The 25,941-nt window shown below is 43.8% G+C and overlaps 1 protein-coding gene and 1 long non-coding RNA gene across 2 annotated transcripts in view; one reads left to right on the top strand and one right to left on the bottom strand.

Annotated features, from left to right (window-relative positions):
* Positions 1–25,941, bottom strand: part of SORCS3 (sortilin related VPS10 domain containing receptor 3) — a 750,118-nt gene that overhangs the window by 315,181 nt on the left and 408,996 nt on the right. Inside the window, exon 4 of the mRNA XM_053311335.1 lies at positions 16,834–16,992. Coding sequence (XP_053167310.1) covers positions 16,834–16,992 — 159 coding nt within the window. The remainder of the gene's footprint in view (positions 1–16,833; positions 16,993–25,941) is intronic.
* LOC128351627 (uncharacterized) lies at positions 6,927–18,680 on the top strand. The gene is made up of 3 exons (XR_008319918.1): positions 6,927–7,169; positions 15,528–15,708; positions 16,974–18,680. It is a non-coding gene; the product is annotated as an uncharacterized LOC128351627 (long non-coding RNA).

Raw genomic sequence — 25,941 nt, forward strand, 5'->3', positions numbered from 1 at the left:
CATGAGAATAGCCTCATAGTCTGCCTCAGTAGATGAGAAAGCAACTATTGATTGCTTGCAGCTATACCAACTGAATGCTCCACCACCATAAAATAATATATAACTACTGGTAGACTTCTGGTCTGTTTGATCCTCAGCCCAGTCTGCATCAATATAACCTACTAATTTGGGTCCACTACTAGCAGACAACTTTAATTTTCAATGGATTGTCCCTTTTAGTACCTGCCTAGTCTCTTTACTGCAGTCCAGTCATCTTTGCTGGGTGTGCTTACTTTCCTACTCAAGATTCCCACAGATGCAGCTATATGCAGTCTTGTTATCATAGCTACAAATAAAATATAGTGTAAAACAGGCCCAAGTTCTTTTACTTCTCTCTCATTATTCTCTATCTATGTGGTACTTAATCAATCAATCAATCAATCAGTCAATCATTTCAAGGCTGTCATCTCTATTTTCACAACAAATTATCAGATCATCAACAAAAGTAAGTATATAGGTCCATCTGTTGTCTTTGAGCCTCAAGAATAGGCAAGGGTCAGCCTTTCCTTGACTAAATCCCTCACTGATGAACAATTAGTTTAATTTGACTTTAATTTGACTTTCCAGGCTCTTGCAGCCTGCTTTAGTCCATAAATTCTTTTCTGCAGGTTACATACAAGTTTTTCTTTACCAGGTTCCACAAATCCTGGAGGGTGCTCCATATAAATATCTTCTTTGATGTCTCCATGAAGAAAGACAGTTTTCACATCTATGTGATCCACCTGTATTTTCTTTACTGTTGCAATGCTTAGGAGTGTCCTCATGGAGGTGTGTTTTACAACAAGAGCAAATGTCTTGTCATAATCTTCCCCATATATTTGCAAGAATCCCTTTGCCACCAGTCTTGCTTTGTAATGCCAGGAGTCTCCTTCTAGATTTTGCTTAATTTTAAAAATCCACTTGCACCCCACAGTCTTTCTTTCCTCAAGTAGCTCTGTGAGTGTCCATGTGTTATTTTTCTGCAATGATTCCATTTCTTCTTTTGCAGCTTCCTTCCAGTTTTATGTTTCAGTTGCACGTAAGTTATCAATTTCTTTTGGAAGCCCCTCTTTACAAAAAACAACCCAACACTTTCAGATAAGTTTTGGAGGAGGAGTAAAACGTAAATAGACCTCAAGGTGGGGGGAGTCACAGAGAAGAATGGGGGAAATGACTGCGCCTTATTGTCCTACTACAATTGTCCTTAAGAGCAGAGTATGGCCAAACAAGTTATTTTATGGGACAGAGACCCTTTGCAAATTGAGTTGGCAGGTCTGCCATCACTAGTTATGCACCTAGGCATATTTGGTCCATAACCAGTGATGTATTTAACTTAAAATAAAAAGTAACAGGCTCAACCCTGCTTCAAAATTATAGCAGCTGAACTGGAACCCCTACCTGGAAGTCCTATACCAATTCCAAAGTTTTGGGAGTGGGTGACAGTCAAGGATGATATTTTCTGCACATGCTCTGAGGCATATTCAACATGTACTTTACATGTTCTTCTCAGAACTACACATTAAAACAAATATTAGATATTTCAGTAAATCTTATCCAAATTATTTTAACATCCCTTGACATTCCTCTAGATATTTCACAAGAAAGGGACTTTCTATATTTTCCTCAAATTTCCCTAAATTTTCAGATAAATTTAGTTGCAACTACTGAGACATAATATTCCCTGATTCAGGCTGACCAGCAGCCAAAGTGCTTTATCCACTCCTGCATAGTATCTCGCCAGAAAATCCACACTATGGATTGGGGAAATTACTATATCAATTATACATCCTAGGTCTGTGGAGCTCTAGAGTCAGTTCACAGGATGCTGGGCAACTCAATCAGTCCACAATGTAATATCTATTGATTTCAAGCTGCAAACTATCCCCTAATCATATTTTATAAGCAGCAAGAAAAGGCACAAATACAGCCTATATCCTTCTGGCAAGCTGCTAAAGATATAAAATATACACGTATCTCCCTTCCAAATTAAAGTGGTTTGTTACTATTTACTGCTGGAATTACTCCTCAATCTCCCTTACTGATGTTACATTTGGCACTTCACCAGCTATTAGGGATGTGTGAATCGATTTGGGTGATTTGTAAACAGAACAAATCACCCCTGCGAGCAATTGTCCAGATACGGGTACAAAACAAATCACCCCAGATTCGGACCTGAAAAATTCAAAGATTCAGGCCTCTGTTTGGTGGCCAAAGTGGGTTGGGTGGTAGTGCCCTATGGGTGGAAGCTACTACCCAAATTTCAAAGAAATTGGGCAAAGGGGTGATTCTTTGAAATAGGGGTTGTAGCTTCCTTGCACCCATTAGGAATTACCCTGATGCCCCCCACTTGGAGCTATAAGGCTGCTGAAATCCCCATTATTCCCTAAGGGGAAAGTTTACAGCCAACTTCAAAAAAATGTTAAATATCACCCTTTGCCCAATTTCTTTGAAATTTGGGTGGCAGCTTCCACCCACTGAGCACTGCCATCCACCCCACTCTTTTGCCCCCAGAATCCCCTTTTTGCCCCAAATCAATTCAGATTTGGATTCTGAAAATTTGGGTACAAATCTAACCTGGGGTGAATCAATTCGGGGGGGGGGGGGGCAGATTTGGACCCAAAACAAATTGGGCGTGATTCAATTTCAGGTACAAATCGGATCAAAAAAACTGATTTGTGCACATCCCTACAAGCTGTAGCTTGGTATTAAATTACTGCTGGAAGATCAAGCAGAAGTTTACTGTTCTTCCTCTTGAATAAAGCAACAGTTACCACCGGTACGTCTGCTGGCAACTTGGAACCGGGCCTTTTTCTGTAGCTGCTCCTGGTCTATGGAATGCACTCCCGGCAGATATCCACAGTTTAGGCTTGCTGTCGGCCTTTAAGGGAGCCCTAAAAGCTTATTTGTTTGGCCTGGCCTTGCAAGGCGTGTAAAGTGTTGTTATTTTTTTAAAGTATTTTAATTGGTTTTAAATGGTTTTAATTGGTTTTGAATTGTTTTTATATTGTTTTTAGCACTGTGTTTTGAATTGTGTGTTTTAATGTCTTTTAAAAAGTCATTGTACACCACACAGAGCCTCTGGATGGGGCTGTTTATAAATGTAATAAATACTACTACTACTACTAATAATAATAATAATGGGAAATAAAGACAATATGAACAATTTGGGAGTAAACTCTTTTCGGATAGAATAGCAGAGTGTAATTTTCTATTTCCACTCTATCTTTCAACTTTTATATTACAACTCCTGGTAAACAAACAAACACGCCATACCAATTCATAAAATTGTATTATCTAGAGATGCATATGTCAGGTGGTATATATATATGATAAATAAATAAATCACAAGCTATTTACAATATATTATGATAAATATTTTTAAAAGTTTATTTTACAAGGTTAAACTCATAAAACATTCCAGTCATTGTGTATCTCACACACATCATTGTCCTTCATGATTTACATTACTTTCTTGAACAGTTATTCATCCTCACATTATTTCCCTTTGCTCATATCAAAAAAATGCATATTAATCTATATCGAAGTTTATCCATCCTGCCAAATGGCATTCAAGTATATAAAAGCTGAGACATTTGCAAGGCCATCTGAAATTTTAAATTGTTTGGTAAAACATTTTCACAGTACCTATATCCTATACCTGTGTTTCTCAACTATTTTAACCCTTTTGTACCCCTTCTGTCACAAACTTTTAGCTCAGGTACCCCACAGAAGTGTGTGTGTGTGTGTGTGTGTGTGTGTGTGTGTGTGTGTGTGTGTGATTGGCTCACATCCACACTATTGAAATTAATGGGGCAACATGTCCTATTAATTTCAATGGGAGTACTCAGCAATAACTTCCTGAAGCCTGTCATTCAGGCTGAGGGGAGGGGTACTCTGAGCTTCAGCACATAGCCAGTCATTCAGGAGCAGAGGAAGAGATTCTTCACCTTTCTCCCTCCCCTTCTGAGGTGGACACATCATTGGCTTTAAGCTGGTGGTTCTCATTCAGAACAAATTACACGGCTGCAGCACAGGGAGTTAATGAAGCATGATAAGTACCCTGATGGGAATTCCTGTCCTAAACTTTCAAATACTAATACGGGAGAACCTTGTTTTTTGTAGTTCCACATATCCACGGGGTGTCTAATATTCACCCGTTTCCAGTATCCGTGGACACTAATGGGTTAAAACTCAAGTATCTGCAGTTCCTAGATGACTGGAAGTGACTGCAGAAGTCACTTCCAGCTGCCATTTTGTCTGGAGGAGACAGGAGGAACCATTTTGTGGCTCATTGCTTGGAAAAAAATCAGACTTTCTCCATGATATTTCATGGTTTGGGAGCATTTCGTCCTTTGGGGGGGCATTCCTGGGCACAGGAGACCTGCAGAGCATTTAAGTTCTGGGCTGTTTGGGGGATTTTAAAGAATTCCCTCCACCATGGTACCTAACCCCCTGTAGCCCTAATGCCTTGTTACTCATGGTAGTAGGTGAGGAATGGAATCGGTGCAAGTAACAAGGTTCTCTTGTACTATTGGATTGATGTTTGAGATTTTTTTTCCCATTATTGAACTATTAATGCTTTTGCTACCATGAGAAGATGAACTGCAAGTTCATTAGATTTCCATTTTGCATTTTGGATGCCATGCACATTTAGAATTCTGAATAGGAGGAATATGTCCGTACTGTAGTTCTCTTGCCATGTATCTTTGAGTATGACCAAATGTTTAATTGCCTATCGAATTATGGTTTTCTTCAAAAGCAGCATCCTCCCTATGCTCTTGCTCAGTGAAAGGCAGTATATGATAGCGGGAATTTAATTTTCACTTGTCTGACTATTCATGCTCTGAAGAAAAGTACTCCATTGCTGAAATGAATATTGACTACTGCCATCTGAAAAGGTAGCTAGGACTTCCCAAATGCTAGAGATAAGATTTTAAATGTTGCAAATTGTAATATTACAGATTGTCACATAGGCATTAATTGCTTTAAAATGCTTTGACAGTGTTTATCTGACACGTTATACTGCTTCAAGTATATTTGTAATGGAGAACTGTGGAAAGGAGTGTTGTGTACATTCTTGAGCGGGTGCCAGTGAAGGTGAAGGAATGCAAAGTGATACATGCAGAAATTCAAGATGATGCTGAACTTTGTAATCTCTTGATTTGGAATATGAACCTCACGTGACATTACACATGTTCACCTCAAATACAAGGTGAGCATGATGATGGCCAAATTATTCTTCTCCTTGGATTTTAATTTGAGCCAGAAAAAAACAGAGAAGACAGAGAAGTCCTCCTATCCACCCACTGACCATTTGCCTCCAACCCCCGTCCCCATACCCTGCATTAGTGGTCAGTCTTCCCTTCCCATTCACCCTCTTGCCCATCTATCTATTTAGCTTGCTTTGACTTCAATACTGGCTCCAACCACAACAGTGGGAGGCATGAAAGGACTAAGGTCTCTCTCCTCCCTCTTTCCTCCTCCCTAGTAGAAGAAGTACATTTCCTTAGTACACTGCCTAGATACACATAGCAGACAGTAGAAATATATGTTAGACAGAATGAATGAATGAATGAATGAATAGTGCCAGCACTGCTATACTAGTAGCAGGAGCACAGATGAGTGAGAAAGCGCTTTGAGTCTCATGGGAGAAGTGGAAGAGGGGTCAGACTTGCCATGCTTTTGATTGGTGGTGTGACAGAGTCTGATTTAATTCAGCTTGAGCTGGAATGTGCTGAACGATTCCTATTAAGGGGGGAGGGACCAGGGGTCACCCATCACTAGCAAAATAGCTAACATGAATGAGTCGCAATAATGGGATTCCTTTAATAGCTGAAGTAGAGAAATTCACTTGCAGGGCTTGTACCAAACTATATATTTATTGAAGAAGTAGATAAACTAATCTTGCTGCTTACACTGTTATTTAGTGACTTTCCACTGTGATGTGCAAACTCTAAATGGTTGATTAGGTAGCAGTACAAACTGCATTTGTAGTTTTGTTTAAAAAAAAACTTTCTGAAAACAACTTTGTATGGATCTTTGTAAAATTTCATTCTGAAAACAGCTGTCTTCTGCGTGAAGATACAGTAACATTGGGAAGCCTACCCCCACTTTCTGTTCTATTTAATTTTCTTTAGCCTTTCCCCCTATGCAGCCCATTTTCTTGTCACCCTTTTAAATACATTCAGACATTATACAGTCTAGAAAGCCATGATGACTCCATACCTGGAATTAGACTTTCAAATTGTGGCACTGTGATTACTGGAAAGACCTTGCTGGGATGGAGATTGACTACCAGGTGTGCTGAGATGGCACATTGCCATATTATCTAATTCAGCCACTCATAGGTGGAGATTTTTTATGAAGATTAATGAAGAATCTTGATGATGAATATGCTTAGTGGAAGATGAGACCTTTGATTGCCAGCCTCTTCCATTTTAGAATGTGTTTGATTAGCAACATTGTGGCAGGTGTTATAGTGAAAAGCACTTTCTTAGACCTTTCTAACTAGCAGTCTCCCTACATCTCCATTTTTCTATTCTTAGTTCCTAATTCTGGATTGCTATTTGAAAGCTCTAGATCAGGGGTGGGGACATGGGCGTAACGATAGGGGGGCAGGAGGGGCACGTGCCCCAGGCGCCACTTGCTAGGGGGGCACCAAAAAGTGCCCCCGCCAATCCCCGAAAATTTCCTGAAATTTTTCCCCCCAAAAAAACCTTTTCAGCAGCACTTTTAGCTGCTGGGCTACTTGGTACAGCGCCCCGAGAGCGTCTCCGTGCCGTGTCCCAACTCCAGGCTGCTGCTCTCAGCCAACCTGCCTGCTCATTGGCTGGACAGTCCCTCCTGACTAGCAAGCTTCCCGCGCTTGTGCAGCAGGGCAGGCGAGATCTCACAGCACACACGTACATACTGCTGCACGCAGCGCTCTTGCTTCCCGCTCTCTCTTCAGCTCAGGCTGCAGTGTGTGCACTGTGCCCGTGGAGGTGGTCAGAGGAAGGAAGGAACTCACCAGCAGCCCGGTGTTTTTCTCATGAGCCTTAGCCTGTTGCCTGCTCGTGGAGGTGGAGCCTTTTGCTTTCAGGAGTTACAGGAGGAGACTAAGCAGCCCTGGGGTGGCATTTACTTATATGTGCTACAAAAATGGGGGTGAGGTATGGCGTTTTTTGTTCTTATTGCCCTTGTTGGGAGTGCTGTGCTTACTGAACAATTATATAGTAAAGGTGGAGGAATAATGGGGGGGAGTCCGTCTTCTCAGTCAAACCCTGTAAGCGCGAGAGAGCTGCTACAAAGAGGTGCGAGAGGAGTTTTGCAACTGCAAGATAAACTCAGTCTGTGAGTCAGTCGCTGCTGCTGCAGGTGGGCTGCAAACCGTCTCTGATTGCACCCCCGTCTGCAGCTGCCGGGACTGACTCAGACTGAGCTTATCTTATAGTAAACTAGAGAGTTTGCAGCCTGCCTGCAGCAGCTGCAAGTCTGCGATTGACTCAGAGACTTGCAGCAGTAAACTAGAGAGTTTGCAGAAAAGACTGGAGGGCTGAGAGTTGCCTCAGTGGAAATGACGGTGGTGGGGAAAGGGGGAGGGGTATATTGAGAGGGAAACTTTGTGGAGCCATGTGGCGAGGTGCTTGTAAAACACAGTGTTTGAATGCATTTCCAGCCCCACTTTTAACATGCCTGAGGAAGGCTCTGAGTCTCCTGAAAACTTGCAGGGGTGTGTGTGTTCCTTGGAGGGGTGTCTGGTGGAGGGAGGGCTTTGGAGAGGACCCAGGAGAACCCCCTACTGCAGATGTGAGTTGGTTTTTCTGCCTTGGCATCTTTCTCCTTCTTGCTCCCCTCATATCAGTTTTCCTGTAATTCCCCCTTGCCCTGCCCTTCTTTCACGTTTATTTCCTGCATTTGGGGCATGAAGGAAATAAGGAAGCTCCCCTGGGCTGTTGCTGCTCTGGCTGTCGTGTTGCTGCCTGTGCAGTCTGGGGCTGCAGCACGTTTTTGGGTTTTTTTGGGTTTGCTTCGGGTTCTCCGTCACTTGACAATGGCCGGGGAGGGGGAGTGAGTCTTGTGGCTTCCCTCTGCTCCTGGCTTCCCTCTGCACGTTTCTCTCCTGGCTCACCTCTCCCTCTGTTATTTGGAACAGCAGGGATGAGGCTTTTGTTCTGGAAACACAAAGGTATTTGGGACTGGGGTGGGGGGTGGGAACTCAATTTTGAGGCAAAAAGATGATGCCTTACTGTCTCACATCATTGTGGTGGCTTTTGCTGAAGAAAAGAATAAAACTTTCTTTCTCTCCCTTCTGGCTGCTGTGCACATGAATTAGCTAATAAATCTGCATTTTATGCATAGCTGGAAGCTTATTGTATTGATCTACTGCTCAGTGTTTTTACTCAGAGAGATCTGGCTTAAGTAGCCTGTTGGGAGCCTGTAGGGAAATTGAAATTCCCTTTTTGGGGTGAGGGGTAGCCTTGTTGCTTATTACTGTTGCATTCTTCTTGCAAACTATGGACAGATTCATACATTAATCAATTCAAAATTCCCCCAACCATTCAAGCTGGTAGCTGTGTGTGTGCAGACATACATGTGTAAAGACAACATACCATTGTGGAATGTCCTTGGGTATGAGGTTGTGTTTTGTGAAATAATCTTCATACATGCAGTTGGAGCTGAAGCTAGGGAGAAGTGGCAAGACCACAGGTTTGGCATGTGACTCCATCTTACTGTACTATTTAAGCTGCAATATCTAACTTCACACAAAATGTGTCTAGCTGTGCTTGAAGGAGGAGGACTTGGAAGATGATTTTCCTTTGATGTTCTTCTGGAAATTCTCAGAATTATTGTTGGATCATCTAGTGGTAACTGATTCACATATATGGATCAGAATTTGAACTTGACTAAAACAAATTGAGTCACCTTAAGTGGCGCAGTGGTTTGTTGCAAAAGCAAGTTCCAAATTTATTTTAAATTAAATAAAATTAAAGTAGAGATTTTGCCCTAAGTGTAATGTAGGATGTATCATCATTCATTGCATCATAATTCTGATGTTAGATACAAGCCAACTTCACAGGGTTGTTGTGAGGAAAAACCTAAGTGTAATGTAAGATGTATCATCATTGCATCATAATTCTGATGTTTGAGATACAAGCTAACTTCACAGGGTTGTTGTGAGGAAAAAACACATGTGTGTCAGTCAGATGTATGTTGGGGGGGCGGCGGGGGGGGCGCAATTTCAGTGCTTGCCTCGGGCACCGTTTTCCCTAGTTACGCCTCTGGGTGGGGAACCTTGGCCCTCCAGCTATTATTGTGGCTGGGGATGGTGGGAGTTGTAGTTCAAAAACAGCTGGAGGGCCAAGGTTCCCCACCTCTGCTCTAGATGGTCTGGATGGTGCCAGGAAGGGAAAAAACACAGGACACACAAGATTACATATCCAGAAAACTCTATGACTGTATTTAAACTGTAAAATGGAATCTGTACCACAAGTTCCTGAAATATTAGTTGCCATGTTTTAAAACACTGAATAATCTCACAATCAATTCCAATCTGAAGGAAAACATCTTGACAATTGGACCTTTTCTTTTTTTCAACTCCAGTTTCTAATCGCTTTGGCCCATAGTTCACAAAAGCACTCACATCTATTTCCCTTCCCCATTTCCTCATAATTCCCAAACTTTCTTCCCCAATTTAGACTGTTCACTCACTTTCAGAACAGCAGAACATAAAAATAATAAATTGGGAAGGAGTGAAGCCTTCATCACTTGAGACAGAAGCAGGTAAAACAGGCTGAACATAAGAACAGCCCCGATGGATCAGGCCCAAGGTCTATCTAGTCCAGAGGTAATTTTGGAGCCTGGACCAAAAGGCCTTTGGAGGGCCCCCCACTGCAAGATAAGCACCATTTTTTAAACACGTAGGTTCTTGAGGGCACACACCACACCACCCAGGACAGACTAAAGAGGATTTGGGGGGGCCCAGGGAATCTGGAGGCTCTGGACTTCAGCCCCAGAGTCCAGGGATAAAAGCACCTCTAATCTAGTCCAGCATTCTATTTCACACACTGGCCCATCAGATGCCTCTGAGAAGCTCACAGGCAAAAGGTGAGGGCATGCCCCCTCTCTTGCTGTTGCTCCCCTGCAACTGGTAATTAGAGGCATCTCACCTCTGAGGCTGGAGGTGGTCTGTAGCCACCAGACTAATAGCCATTGAGAGACCTATCATCAATGAATTTGTCTAAGTGCCTTTTAAAGTCATCCAAGCTAGTGGCCATCACAACATCCTGTGGCAGAGAATTCCATAGACCTCAAATGGAACCGCAGTTATTGGTTCTGCATGATATCTCTAAATCTTGGGAGGTGATTTTGGTCACAGAGCATGGGGCTCTATGAGCTTGGAATTCGACTCGATGGCACACTTTACCTTTAGAGAGGATTGATTGCTATGTATCAAATGTGCATCTTAAAATACATCTAAGGTGATGCAGTGGCTAGACAATATGGGTGTAGAAAACCCAGATTCAAATATTCTCTCAGTTATACAGTGCAGCAGATGGACTTGGGCACATAACCTCACAAGATTCTTGCAAGTCTAAAATGCCACTCTGAACTTGCTGGAGGAAGGATGAAATACAAATGTTTAAAATAAATAATCTACACAATGGCTCCTCCCCAAATTGTCAATTCAGTGATACAACAGGAAAAACCAAGTATATGTTTAGGGGGAGGTAGAGTCCTCAACAGGGTGGTACAGAATGCATGGATTATGGTAGTTCTTCAGCAGCCCTTTTAGACATGTAGGTGAATGGTGCACCATATGGATTGAAGTCCAGGACACATCTGGTCTGAAGGGATCTGATGCAATAGAATCTACATCTGTACTGATACAATAAATGTGTATTTGCATATTTTAACAGAAAAGCTGCCTAGACATTTTCTTAACAAGATAAATAATAAAAGGGCATATTAGCTCCCTAAATAAATACTATGCTGATGTGCCCTCAAACTCCAATCACGTCCACATTCTTTCTTCCTGAGTACAATATGGCTCATTTTACAACTGCATGATTTCCTTTGGACTCGAGTGAATCAGCATACTGATTCTGTAGTGCCATAATGTGTAAGGCAAATTCTATTTCATTTCCTCTGAAGTAAAGTGGCAGCCTTGAAACCTCACTGATGGCAACTAGAAGGCTAAGGTTACCTTCAGCTTATGGGGATACCTGTGAAAACATTGCCTTCAAAAACAGATTTAATTTGTGTGTGAACTTTGTACTGCTACCAGCCTGCACTTGGTCAAGTAAGTTCTGTATTTTCTGAAAATGATGCTGTGCTAATTTAAGCTGATACACTGTTTTGCCCCAGTCTATGTTTGGAATAATAGGTTCCACTTTCCCATTCTCCAGCCTTCTCTCATTCACACAAACTTATGAATTCTGACAAGCAATGCATTTTAAATCTATGTGTCTATGTATATATGTAAGTATACATACATGTGTACATATGTATATGTATTTATGTATTTATATCCCACTCTTCCTCTAAGGAGCTCAGTGTACATGCTTATTTTTATCCTCACAACAACCCTGTGAGATAGGTTAGGCTGAGAGAAACATGACTGGTCCAGAGTCACCCAGTGTGTTTCATGGTTGAATGGGGATTTACATATATGCTGCTCTCTGAGCAGTAGTGGTTAGAGTGCTGGACTAGGACCGGGGAGAACCGAGTTCAAATCCCCATTCAGCCATGATACTAGCTGGGTGACTCTGGGCCAGTCACTTCTCTCTCAGCCTAACCTGCTTCTCAGGGTTGTGAGGAGAAACTTAAGTATGTAGTACACCGCTCTTGGCTCCTTGGAGGAAGAGTGGGATATAAATTCAAAATAATAAATAATAGTATAAAGGATAGGCTATTATTACAAACTGACCTCTGGCCATTACCAGTCTCCTAAGAAAGGAACTAGAGCAAGGCATTTGACAGCTGAGAGGACCACCTCATAATTGAGTATCGGTATGCAAAGCTGTTAAAAAGGAAGAGTGCAGGTATCTTCTTTGTATCCCTGCTTTACACAAAACTAGCCACCGCTATGGCTTCTATTCGGAATGCTTTGCACCAAACAAAACATGCGCTCGTATTGCTCGGTATTTGCAAAAGGTTTGATTTTTCCCCACCCCCAAACATATACACATACACTCATTTACAGATATACTAATGATTTCTATGTGTGATCCTAACTTCTGCTAAGCAGTCAAGACAGCATGACCTTAAATCCGTTGCACTGGTATGTTCTGGCTAATTACAATATTGTGCCACTGCCTGCATGGCTAACGGGAAGCTGTACTGAGCCAGAATGTACCGGTTATGCCAGACAACTATTCCAGCACAAGGACAAACGAGGCTGCAATGAAGTTAGGATAGAGGAGTGGCCTCCTCAAGCAGTATGGTACTCACCTTCTTGCGATTAGATCCATTTTTTAAAGTTCTTCACAAGGACAACACGAATGCTCACAATGCTAAGCTCAACACACAGCCCTATAGACCAGTGTTTCTCAACATTTTTGGAGTCAAGGACCGCTAAATTCTTTGTGCAGAGTTTCAAAGACCGCAGTTTCCCGGACCAGCAGTTAGTAAAGGGGTTTCAAGTTTAGGTTTTTCTATTTCTTTGTTTGTTTGTTTGACTTCTATAAGCATTAAAATCATTAAATTTGGAATATTCTGCAAACATGGAATATTAGAGGTTCTCAACCTTGGGTCCCCAGATGTTGGTGGCCTTAAACTCCCATAACCCCCAACCACAATGGCATTTGGCCATTATGGCTGGGGATTATAGGAGTTGAAGTCTGGGGGTCCAAGGTTGAGAACCCCCGAATCTAAAAGCCTGGGTGAACAAGTATGTCTCCAGTATGTCTTCAGTATGTGCAGGGTGGGGGTGGAGGTGCTTGTGATTACTCAATGGAGAGGGATGTTGGGCCATTAGAAAAATTCAAAAGCTACATGGGGCCAACGAAAACAACACACAAGCAAGCTTTTAAATTCCCCCAAACTCTTCATCAGGCTGGATGTCAAGCAAAGCAAAAAGGAGGTGAGGAGAGGAGAGCTGGGCAAGTTTTCAGTGGAGTCCAAAGTCTACAGTTTAACCCTCTCATGATGGAGGTGGAGTTTTAGCAGGAGTTGTGTAGTTGCAGGGTTGGATCCAGACAACGTTAGTCAGGACCACCCACTGAAATTAATTTAGTCATCTCTCATTTGTGTCAATGCTGCTTGGTCATGATCATGTGGCTTGATCTGAATCCTGCTCTTAGGTGTGCACTTTGTGAGGCAGACCTAATGAAACCTGCGCAGCTCCTCCAGAACTCCTTAAAAACTGTTACACGGCAGGCGCTGGGAATGGGGTGAAAGAATGGTGAAAAGAAAATGTGAAGAAGAGTGGTGGGGATCTGGAGTTAAAGGGAAGGGGGTGATTCTGAGATTACAGGGGGCGCGGGGTGTTGTAGTGGTGGGTGCCTCGTCTTCCTCGCTGGGGAGATGAGGCACTGTTCAGGGTGGGCGAGGCAATGGTGCACCGGATCACGCTTGGAAGATCGCCTGGGTCCAAGAGCTGCCGCCACTGTGCTTGTGCACCAGAGTGTAGCAGGTGTCCCCCCCTCTCTCGCAGCGCGTGCCTCTGCGCCCCCCTCCCAACTCCCCTGCGCATGCCAATCACACCAGCCTGTCTTTGGGGCCACGCAGCTCACGTGGTCCCACATGCTGTCCATGCATTGCTGCGAGGTGAGCCAAGGCAGCCCTCCTCCCTCCCTCCACCACTTAGCCCTCACCACGGCATGATCCCAGCCAGAGGTCATCCCACCCCCCAGCCCAGCAAAGTCATAAAGGGGACCGCCATCTTCCACCAGCAGTGCAGACCATGGGGTTATAGGGGGCTGAGGGACCACAACACCCCACCAATGCAAGAGGGAAATGGTGTTCCCTATCAAGGTGCCTTGGCCGCAACAGGCAGCTGGTTTTAAATCAGTTGGGATTGGACATGAACCGTGCTGGGCATCAAATCCCCAGGATCACTTCATTTCAGTGCCATTCATCCAATGGCCCTTTTGCATGAACGTACAAAATAGTATCTTGCCTCTCCCCTGCATTATGCTGCCTCCCTCCGCCACTTAGCCCTCCTTGGTATGCGTGCTTGCTCCCACTCCCTCCAAAAATGTCCACCTGCACCCCCTTTCTGAAAAGCCCAAGCCAAGGTGGCCCTCCTCCCTCCCTCCACCGCTTAGCCCTCACCGTGGCATGGTCCCAGCCAGAGGTTCCACCCCCCCCAAGCAAAGTCACAAAGGGGACTGCCATCTTCCATTCACTGTGCAGACCAGGGGGTTACAGGGGGCCGAGGGACTACAACACCCCACCAATGTAAGAGGGAAACAGCGTTCCCTCTCAAGGCGCCTCAGCCGCAACAGGCAGCTGGGTTTCAATCAATCAACCTTTGGCTGCAAACAATGAGCATGCAAGAACCAGCAGCCCTTCAAGTGGCGCCCACTGCCATACCTTTTCCTCGATGCCCCTGCACCGCATACAGCTTGAAGCTGTAAAGATAGGGAATAAGATAGCTGTAGGAAGATCTCAGCAGCACGTGGAGGCAAGTTGCAAGCAAGGTCCCGCGCCTCCGTGATACTCCTCCTCTTCTGTGCCATGTGCAAAATTGAGGAAGTGAGTGCCTTGATTGCAGTTGTTTGGGGGGGGGGGTTGACTCCCAGTCACAGACTGGCACTCAACACTTCGCAGACCAGCAGCAGTCCAGGGACTGGTGATTGAGAAACTGTGATTTAGAGTTCCAAATAGAAACCTTGGACACTTTTAACTGTGGTTATCCATTACATCTGAATGCAGCCTCTGCCTGTTGCCTTCCTAAGGGGTGTGGCTTGGCTGGAGCCAGTCAAGATCAAAGGGTGAACAAGAAGCCATGAAGTTGGGACCAGCTTTGAGAAATGGTCTAAGCAGCAAAGCAGTGAAAAAAGGCACTAGGCAGCTCTTTGATATTTTTATGTTATTTCAGTCTGCTTCTTCTCTAGGTTATATTATTTATTCTCTGTGTGTTGTTTAATATAGCATCAGTTCTGCACCCAAATTTTATGAAAGAAACCGTTAATATTAACGATACTCCTGAAAAGGATCTATTTTGGGAACTCTGTATTTATGGTTGCACTTCTCCCTGGAAAATAATTAAAGATAGGTAGGTGGCATTCATTGAGAAAACGTCTTTGCTAGCAAACTAAATTGCTGAACGGGCTTGGGTTGAGTGTTTTATCCCCACACAAATACACCAGCAAGGCATTCTAAACCCAAACCTACCTATCCTTGGCTACCACAGGGTGTCCTGATAGACACATCACATCTCATGAAGCTCATTTGTCTCTCTTACAGCTGTTTTTATCCAGACACAGGTATAGTTTAAAAGCTTTCTTTCTAGCTTAAAAGCAACATCAAAACCATTCAGTGACATCAAATGGATATATTGGATCTTTCCATCTGTACTGCAGAATTCCTGGATACATTGAACATCTGAGCTTGCAAAAGGATTGACATTTGGCTAAGTCTTTCATACAATAACTGGCTCGCACAGTAAAGAACTCCACATTTACAGTGGCTCTGCATCTGCAAATGTCACCATGGCACCATCAGAGAAATAGCAATGTGCACCTGATACCTTCTCTTAACAAGGTAAAAGCTATATTGAAGTTATTATCTATGGTTACTAGTGCTATATATAATAGAACACTTTAAAGTGTATTAAATTACTTAGGTCAGCAGTGAAAAGACCTGGGGAGTATGGTATATTGCTGCAGAAGTGCCTAATACATATTGTACATATTGGCCACTAATGAATTTACTCACCAAGGGAAGGCCAGGAGACTTCACAAATATAATTGTTGAGGTAAAAGGATCCCTCACATCTTGTGCATGCTTCAGCAGGCATACAGAAAATTAAGAAGCAATTTCAGGGAGAAAAATTGGGGCTGCCCTCTTCAAACATTATTATTTTAAGATATAACCAGAGCATTCTACTAAATTACTAAGAACATAGGAACCTGCCATACACCATTGGTTCATCTAGCCCAGTATTGTCTACACTGACTGGTAGCAGCTCTTCAGTGTTTCAGGAGGAGTCTCTCCCAGCCCTACCTAGAGATGTTAGGGAGTAAACCTGGGACATTGTGTGTGCAAGCATGCAGGTGCTCTTCCACTGAGCTATGGCTCACAGTGCTCACATGTAGTCACCCATCCAAATGCAAACCAAAGCAGATCCTGCTGAGCAAAAGGGAAAATTCATTCTTGCTGTCCCAAGACCAGATCTCCTCCCAAGATGTTCCAAGGAGTAAAAGACAGAAACCGGCCCCCGGAAATCCCATATTTATTTATTTTGATTTATATACCGCTCTTCCAAAAATGGCTCAGCCATGCATTATCATCATGCTCACCATGCATTATCACCATAATGCATTGTGCATTTTGGGGATCCACCCAGCATGGTGCCAGTACGCAAGCATTTAACCTGGGTTAAGGGTGTGCTCGCGCCCTTCACTTCAGCTAACAGGTGGACCACTTGGTTGGGTTTGCTGCTGAGGCACCGTTGGCAGCCACACAGCTGCCGGTGGTTCTCACCTGCAGCCTTGGCTGTGCATGAGAACAGCCTCAATATCTATGCATGGACTGCTGTGACTGGATTTGGGTGAACAGGTTTCGCATTTGACCATGGCAAAGTTTTATTCACCAGTTGCTATGGAGTATAGAGGAGAGAGAAGGCGGAGGTGGGAAGAGAGAGAATGTATAAAATGAGCAATGTACCTTCTGATCAAGGCTGTAGGCCAGAATCCAGTCCTCTTGCTTAGGATGGAAGAGCAGGCTCTGGATGTAGAAGTTGAGTCGATATTTTTGATAGGTGGCACCTTCATCATTACTGATCAGTATGCTGCTTTCAATCTCAGGGTCACTCAAGAGCATGATCTATAGAAAAAGAAAGAAATCACATGGTGAAGAAAGAAACTATTGTCATGTATGTCTACGAACAAGCACAGGATTTCTCACCCCATGAATCATGATGGCCAACTGAGTCTCCAGGATATTTACAAGGGCCATAAGCGTGTGTTAATGCAGGGAAGGCAATTTTCAAGTTAATAGTATGTCATTTGGAATGCTACATTGATACGATTTGATCTGATGACCTGAAAAGTATTTCCAACTCTATGATTCCAACTCTATGATTCTTGAAACAAACTATCAAGGCCTAATGAGGCACACCTAAATGGCTGCAAACTACAAGGAAACTCTTCTAACTCCATTTAACAGAAACCCTTTCAGCTCCACTGTGTGTGTGTTTGTGTGTGTGTGTGTGTGTGTGTGTGTGTGAGAGAGAGAGAGAGAGAGAGAGAGAGAGAGAGAATGCCTCAGAACTACCAGGTTTTTAAAATCATAGTTCAGCCACAAATGCAAAACTCTGTAGCTCTATTCACACATTATTCAACACATGTACAATCAGTATACAGTGTACAGAAGTTCATGTACAGTTATTCACACTTCATGTTCAATGCACATACAGCAGTACACTTTCTCTATTTTCCCTGCATTTAAGGGAGCTCGTTCCCAGATTCAGTTTTAAAATGAATACACATAAAACTATTTACACAAAAACACATGCATGTGTGCAGGCACCTGAACATGCCTGAAAAGGGCAAAAACAGAATAGCCTCCCCAATTTATGGAATAGCCTCCTCAGTGAGGCTCACCTGTTGCTGTCACTTCGTTCTTCTAGATGCCAGGTGAAGATCTTTCTGTTCACTCAGGCTTTTTAAAACTGATTTTTAAAACTGATATTTAAAAAAAAGTTTTTACAATGTTTTGTATTGTATTTTGTATTATTTGTTTGTTGTGTTTTATGTGTTTCTATTGGATGTTTTTAAAGAACAATTTGTTATGTTCTTTAGCTGACAAAGATTATAATAATTATTTTTACTATTATTCAAATCTGAAATTATATTGTGTCAATATCAAAGATGAGCAGCAGCTAAACCTGGGGCTTAATATGGGCATTTTATTCTAAGCTTAGCTTCCTGCATGAACTCTTGGGGGTGCTACAACTGATGCTGATAACTTGATTACACATAGTATATTTGTCACAACATACCCACATTTGTATAACCCTGGCAGCTACTAGTTGGCTACCAGTTATACTATTACCATATACACAGTATATGCTAATAGAATTATTTTTCCTAGAAGATGAACCAAGACAGTCTAGTTTGTGGGTGGTGGGGATTGATTGGGCAAAGAAGCCCGGAGTTATCTATTTTGTGGCAATATGTTAGCATGCATCTTTTGGCTATTGTCAATGTTATGGTGAGCATTCCTCTCATAGTTAATGAATGTATATTTTCTCTGCTGCAAGGGATGTATTTGAGCAGCAATGAAACTACTCACATATCTCCCATATCTCTAGGTAGTGGGGAGTAAAAATTACCAAGGAAAAAAAGTATCAAGAAAATTTTAGCCTGGCTCATCACATAGTTAATATAATAATAATAATAATAATAATAATAATAATAATAATAATAATAATTTTTAAAAAGCCATCACATTCAGTCAAAACCCAATAGAATTTGATTGAGTCAAACCAGTGATGGTTGCCAAAATGAATGCTTAACCCAGCAGGTTATTGATGGAGGGCTGATTCTAATAAATAAAATTATAATAAAAGCAAATGACTTTTTAAGGTTAAATCAATCCGGCATTCAACTAGATTCAACATCATTTTGTATGGTATCTTCATGTCAGCAGTGTGTCCTGTTAAGTCTTAGAGAAAGAATGAGACCTTTCTCACAATCCTGTGAGTGGGCATGAGGGTGGGTGGCAGGGAAGGCTGGAGCAGCTTACATTCCCCGCAAATGATCTAGAAGAGTTGCGGGGCACGTGGATCACATGCCCAGACTAGCTGCTGCTGCCCCAGGCAGTGCAGAGGTTCCGGGGCTGGAATGCATCGTCCAGACCCCCAGAAATCCCACAATACACTATGCAAGCGCACTGTGCATTGTGGGGACACACACAACCCAGTGACGGCCAGGAGCCTGCTCCTGTGTTAGAGCCGGAGGGAGCAGCCGGTGCTGACACACGAGCAGGTAGACAGTGATAAGGGCGTGCTTGGACCCTTAACCTCAGCTAACCGGAGAGCTCCCTAGGCAGGTTTGTTGCTGAGATGCCACCGAGAGCCACAAAGCTCCCAGCAGTTCTCACGGGCAGCCAAGCCTGGGCTTAGCTGCTCTAGACTGGTCTTGGAAGCTCATGAGAACAGCCCCATACACATGGCGGTATAGACAGCGAAGAAGTACAAGTTTCTGATGCTCCCCCGAATAAAGCTCAAATGCACTGCAAGAGGTTACCATTGCCTCAAAGAGCAAATGTGGTGGCCCCATGCTGATTAGGTTTGGGACCAAGTGCAGCCACCCACAAATAACGTCTGGGAGGAGAATGAGGTATGCAGGAATTCGGTTCTTTTAAATTACCCTCCCTCCAAAGAGGATGAAATTCTGCCCGCCCATCCCCTGCCCCTGCATGGCAGTTTGTGTTTGCTCTGCTTGGGTCTCCCTTGTGAGGGAGGAGAAAGCAGCTTCTTTTTTAAAAGCTAGTCTGAGTCAGCATACCTTCACAATGACAGAAACTACCCATCCCAATTCCTCCATAAAGGTGCACCACAGCTGATGCCTCTCACTCACTCCTTCCTTCCCAGCTACTGCCAACTCCTCCAAGCCTCGCAAGGCAGATTCAACCCCCTCCTTTCCTTCCTTGACTGAGCCTGCTAATCTCTGCTGGTCACCTGTTGCCCCTCCAGGGTTTCTCCCTCCACCTCTTGCCTTGCTACCTTGCCTTGCTTCTTCCTCCTTTCCTGCATGAAGGCATAAGATTCTGCTCTGCACCACTCTGCCTGATGCAGAAGCAGCACACATTCAGTGACCTCCCACTACTGCCAAACAGGAAAGGGATAGGAAGAGAAAAGCAGCATGGCCATTCTCCCCTCTTTCAGCTAGCCAGTCAACCAATAGGCCCACTGACTTTAAACCACCACACAGTCCAGCTACAGTTGCCAGATAGCAGGGACAGCAGGAAGCTGTTCAGTCCAATAAGGAGATGAAGAGAAAGCAGTAGGGGATGTGCATGGAACTGGCTGGGCCAGTTCAGTTCGCGTGCAAAATGCATTCGAACCTGACCATACCAGTTCGGTCCAGTCCCTCTTCAAACCTACCGCCCCCCCCCCCCCCCGGCATTCAGTTCAGTCTGGAGCGGCAGGGCTAGCGAATTTTTTTTTTTTAAAAAAAAAGTTTAAAAACATCATTACTTCTAGCCCCTTCAGGGATGAGGAGGAGCATGGGCAGAAGTGACAGTTGCCCCTGCCTACACACCAGGTAGCCACCTAATGGTGCAGTGGGGAAATGACTTATCAAGCCAGAGGTTGCCAGTTTGAATCGCTGCTGGTATATTTCCCAGACTATGGGAAATACCTATATCAGGCAGCAGCGATATAGGAAGGTGTTGAATGGCATCATCTCATACTGCATGGGAGGAGGCAATGGTAAAACTCTCCTGTATTCTACCAAAGACAGGGATCTGTGGTCACCAGGAGTCAAAACCGACTTGACGGCACACTTTACTTTACACACCAGGTAAGGAGGGATTGAACTCAAGGGGGATGGGTGTCTGGAAAAATGTTCGCTGAGGTGCTTTGTTTATTGAGGATCAGGAAAAGATTGGCAGGGCTTGAGTGTGGGACAGAAGGGAAGGGGAAAGGTCAAGGTTGGATTAAGCTGGGGATGGAAGAGGTGGAAGAAAAGGGTTAGCATGGTTTCTGAGGGAATTGCCACTGCCTACTGCTTCAGGTGCCAGTTGGACTTCGGCTAAACCTCTTTTTATTATTTTCTTCTTATATATCCTGCCCTTCCTCCAAAGAGTTCCTCCCTTTTATCTTTACAACAATCCTTTGAGGTAGGTTAGCATGAGAGAGAGTAACTGGTCGATGGTTACACAGTGAGTTTTATGGATGAGTAGGGATTTTCTTCCAGATCTCCCCAGTCCGATTTTGACCACTACATCATGCTTTAAAATAACTCTGGAATATAAACGTCTCTTTTTTTCAAAATATGAAATAAGAGAGTCTTAAGTAGTAAACATCTTTAATATTTAAATATGAAATATCCTTAGATTCGCTGGGCATCTTCCACACAGCAGGCGTTACCTTGAGTTAATTATGAGGCTTTACTGTGAGTTTGAAGTTACCCCCATTAAAAAGATGCAAAAGGTTGATTTTTTTTAACTCCGGATATAAATTGGACTATACTCCAACATGCAATGAAAAACCCTAATCATGTGTAGAGTGCTCCCCAATAGCTTGCAAGGACTTTGGCATAAATTTGGCCGATATGTGAACAAACACCCTCCATTCCAAAGGAAATGCCAGCTAAAAGCCCTGTGTGAAAAGTGCCCTGGTGGTTTGTGCTGATAGAGAATGAATACAAGATTCAGAGGTTTCAAATTTCAGTTCCACCTAGGAATTAATATACCACTACATGTTAGGCATCCACTACAGCAAGGAAAAAGCCACAGAGGCACTTCATACGATCAGTTTGAAGCGCCTGAGGGGGTTCTGCAGGGAGAGCAAGCTTAGCCACTGTCTCCACAGATGAACAGCTGCTCATCGGCCACCCACAAGATGGCCGGCTCTGTCATGGAGCCGACAGGGGTGGTGGGGATCAGGGGTCGCATGGCCCCTGTATGGCGAGCATGCAGGGCATCCTGGGAGGCAGCTTTCAGCCTCCCAGCAGGGCTCTCCTCATATTTTGCCATAGTGCGGAGCCATGCTGTGGTGGCACACGATCAGGAAACCCGGGTTAGCGGAGTGCTCGCTCTGCTAACCTGGGCTAAGGGGAGGGCTTCTATGGCAGGCTAGCCGCCAGAGAACCACCGGGCTCGCCCACAAGCCCACTGGTTCTCACGCTGGGGAAAAACCGGGCTGGGCTTCTTTAGCCCGGTTTTCCCCCATCGTAAGAATAGCCTCACAGACTGTTGTGATGGATGGTATATTCAGGGTTGTGTGTGCTCCATGCTTTTAAAAAAATCTGCAGCAAGAAAAGCTTTATTCCACCACCTGTATAAATTTGATCCATACAGCAAATTTGCATGTCTTATTTTGCATGACTTATTCCACAATTTTTATTGTTTTGCATAATGTATTCTGGTCTTGGTAGTCATGGGAACGGATGAGAAGTTATGGGGGACATTGTAGCGCCACCCCCAATCATCCTCCACCTTCAGAGAGTTCAGTAAACATTGTCCATACTGGCTTTCAAGCAATAAGAAGCATTTTTCATCACATTATATATCCATCAGCCTTCAGGCATATATTTGCAGACAAAAAGGTCAAAAAGTTGCTTTTTGTTTTTAAACAATAGCCAGGATTCCCAGGAAGCTATATGCTCCAATACAATACCACACTGAGTACCTTTTTGGCATTCATGCAGAATCACAGCATATATACAATCCAGCCACAATTCCATTGCTGCTGCTCCTGCATGGGTAGGAAAAGGCTGGGAGGCTTTAAGCTCAGCACTAAAAATCAGCTTTGAAAATCTTGAAAACTCATTCCAGCAAAGTTAGTTCAATAGGAATTATCACCTTTTCCTGATCTCTGGGCCACCATGATAACAACTCAGTACACTATGGAAATAAAAACCTTTATTTTATTTTATTTTTCAGTTTTGTTTCCCAAAGGACTTCCATTTTGCAGTATAAAAGAAAAAGGGTTTCACCTCTAATCCCCTTTTGAAAAGCCAAAACACCTTTTCATGGTTCAAAAAAAGCTTCCAGTGGGGACTTGTTTGTTTCCTCTATGTAGGCACATTCAAGGGATAAGAGAGACTTCTGTAGCTTGCATTAGCAATGTTTGCTTACATCTGCAGAGTTGATGAGATAATTGAAGGCTGCCATAAAGGAAAACATTCCAGAAGGACATTGCTTTTAAAAGGATGATTCTCTGGGAATAGTCGAAAGGTTTTCCACTATAATGCCACTAAAGGTTATCAAGTGAATAATGCTTTAGATGGAAGATTTACCCACAGACTTAGGCTCTGCACTCATGGAGCTTAATCCTAACAGATAGCTACCTGCATTTCCAAATCTTTCATTGTGCAGTCCTGCTTATGCATGTTGCCAGTGTGGAGTAAGGTGCCAAGATGTCAAGTTCTGGCACCATGTTTCCCCCACAAGCTTTGCAGACTGACTGACCTGTGTGCTTCAAGGACACCCCAAAGGCTGTAGTGCCAGCCCTGTGATCTGACTTAGCACTCAGTGACCCCAAAGACCTATCCCTTTACATAAGGGCCCTATAAAGCCCCAATTTTCAAGCTTACTGCTCAATCCTACTCTATTTTTTGGGTGGGGACACTGCTTCCCTCGGAAAGGACACTGCATAGCTCTTGCTCCTTTTTCCTGCACTGTCACTACTGGACCATGGCACACCAACTTCTTCCCATCCCTGCCCTTCCACAGAATAGCAACATAACCATAGATACCTGCAGTATTTGAAATAAAGCCCAGATCCAAAAATTCAAGGTTAACAATAACATTCCAATCAATGCCCAGGAAAATCAGACACCAAAAACATACCAAGGAGAAATCATATTCAAGGAGGACAGACAGGTTAGTTGGAAAATGGAGGAATCGGGCAAAGACTGGGATTGGAGACAGGACCCTGGCCTCAGTTTAGACATTTCTAATCTAGAGGATTGGTTGCACTGTTTCAGCACTTAAGATTCCTCCAGTCAAAACATACAGCATGGTTCTCCCTGTGCTAGTTTCCCATCCTCATCACTGCTGAAAAGGGCTTATGCCAGCTACTCAGTCCACATTTCTAGGCGTACTCAGATATTTTATTTGCTAGTTTTATTTTATCTAGCATATTTGTATACCGCCCACTACCAAAGTCTCTAGGTGGTTTACATTTTTTTAAAAACAAACACCAGTTTAAAACATATAAAAGTCCAAATTAAAATAGTATTTTTAATTCCAATAAACACACAGAGGGGGAGACCCAGATTGCACTTGCTGTCATAAAAGAAGCACATATCCTAAGAATTTCAAGTAGCAGCAACAACATGGCAACTGAACAGAAGCCAAGAAAAATAGTTTCTGTAATAGCTCAGCCTCTCCATGTAAAAGGTGAGTGCTGTCTTGCATAATTTGCTTCCTGATCTGCTACCCAGTTTGTTGCATTTGGCCACCAATCTAGCAAGTGAATATGATCTCTACCACCAATCACTCACTGATTCAGCTCCTGCTGCTTTCAGTTGCAATCAGGTCCATCTCGAAAAAGTCTTCAGTTTGACCTGAACAGAACCTGCCTAATACCGTAGGAGTCCACATGATTCCTGAAAGCAGCCATTGGCCTCCTTAACACATTAACCAGAAACCGTGGGTGCAATTCAGCGGGTCCAATTGCCCCCATTCCCCCTGCCATTGCATTCCCAGACTATCCTGATCTGGAGTCTGGGAGCCTGAAAGGGGGAAGGAACTGGTGCGGCCTTCCTCTTTCTCATGAAGGACAGCCGGGGCAGCCAACTGGATATGGAGTGAGAGAGGAGCTTCCTACCATCAATTCCAGTTAGAAACAGTGGCAGCCTCTGGCCAACATGAAGCCACTTTCTGACAGGTATTATTGCCCACAAAACCAAAGAGCAACTGAAGGTGCATATTCAGGTTTGTGACATGAAACTTCAGGTCACTTTTTGAATGGAACAGGGTTACTGCAATCGGACAACCAGAAACCCCAATCACTGGCATAGTTGCCTGAGGTTTGGCATGATGTCCGAAGGTGGCCACTGTCTGATCCCAAATACAAGAAGTGATGGGTAAAAGGTAAAATGTCATGCGATTAATTGATTGATTGATTGATTGATTAAGTGCCATCGTCAGTATCAATTCTTAGCAACCACATAGATACTCTCCAGGATGATCTGTCTTCAACTTGGCCATTAAGGTCTCTCAGTGGTGCATTCATTGCTGTCACAATCGAGCCCATCCACCTTCCTGCTGGTAGTCCTCTTCTTCTCTTGCCTTCAACTTTCCCCAGCATTATAGATTTCTCGAGGGAGCTCGGTCTTCGCATAATGTGTCCAAAGTATGATAGTTTAAGCCTGGTCATTTGTGCCTCAAGTGAAAATTCTGGATTGATTATTATGTGATCCATTTGTTTGTTTCCCTGGCTGTCCATGGTATCCTCAAAAGTCTTCTCCAGCACCAAAGTTCAAAAGCATAAATACTTTTTCTGTCATGCTTCTTCAAAGTCCAGCTTTTGCATCCATAAAGTGTCATGGGGAAAACCATTGTCTGAATGATTCTAATCTTTGTAGGTATAGACACTTTACAGCATCTAAATATCATTTCCAAGGCCTTCATTGCAACCATACCAAGTGCTAGTCTGTGGCATATTTCTTGAGTGCTGGATCCTTTACTGTTGACGGTAGGGATGTGCACGGAACCACAGAAGCGTGGTCCGGCACTGAGGGGACTGTCTCTTTAAGTGGGGGGGTGGTAGTACTTACCACCACCACCCGCCACCGCTCTTCCCCCTCCGGTGCTGGTGCTTTTAAAAATCTTCTTGGGGCGGCAGAGTTCTTCCCTGCCGCCCCTGCCCCCGTCATTGTCCTTCTAAGCTTGAAACGAAGAAGAGCTAGCGGCGCGCATGTGCCCTTCGCGGTGCGCGCACTCATTTTCACTGCTGGCGCACGCGCACCAGTGGCGAAGACAAGCACATGCGCCACGAAGGGCACATGCGCGCCGCTAGCTCTTCTTCGTTTCAAGCTTAGAAGGACAACGACGGGGACAGGGGCGGCAGGGAGGAACTCTGCCACCCCAAGA

This window comes from Hemicordylus capensis, chromosome 3, assembly GCF_027244095.1.
Source record: "Hemicordylus capensis ecotype Gifberg chromosome 3, rHemCap1.1.pri, whole genome shotgun sequence".
NCBI lineage: Eukaryota > Metazoa > Chordata > Lepidosauria > Squamata > Cordylidae > Hemicordylus > Hemicordylus capensis.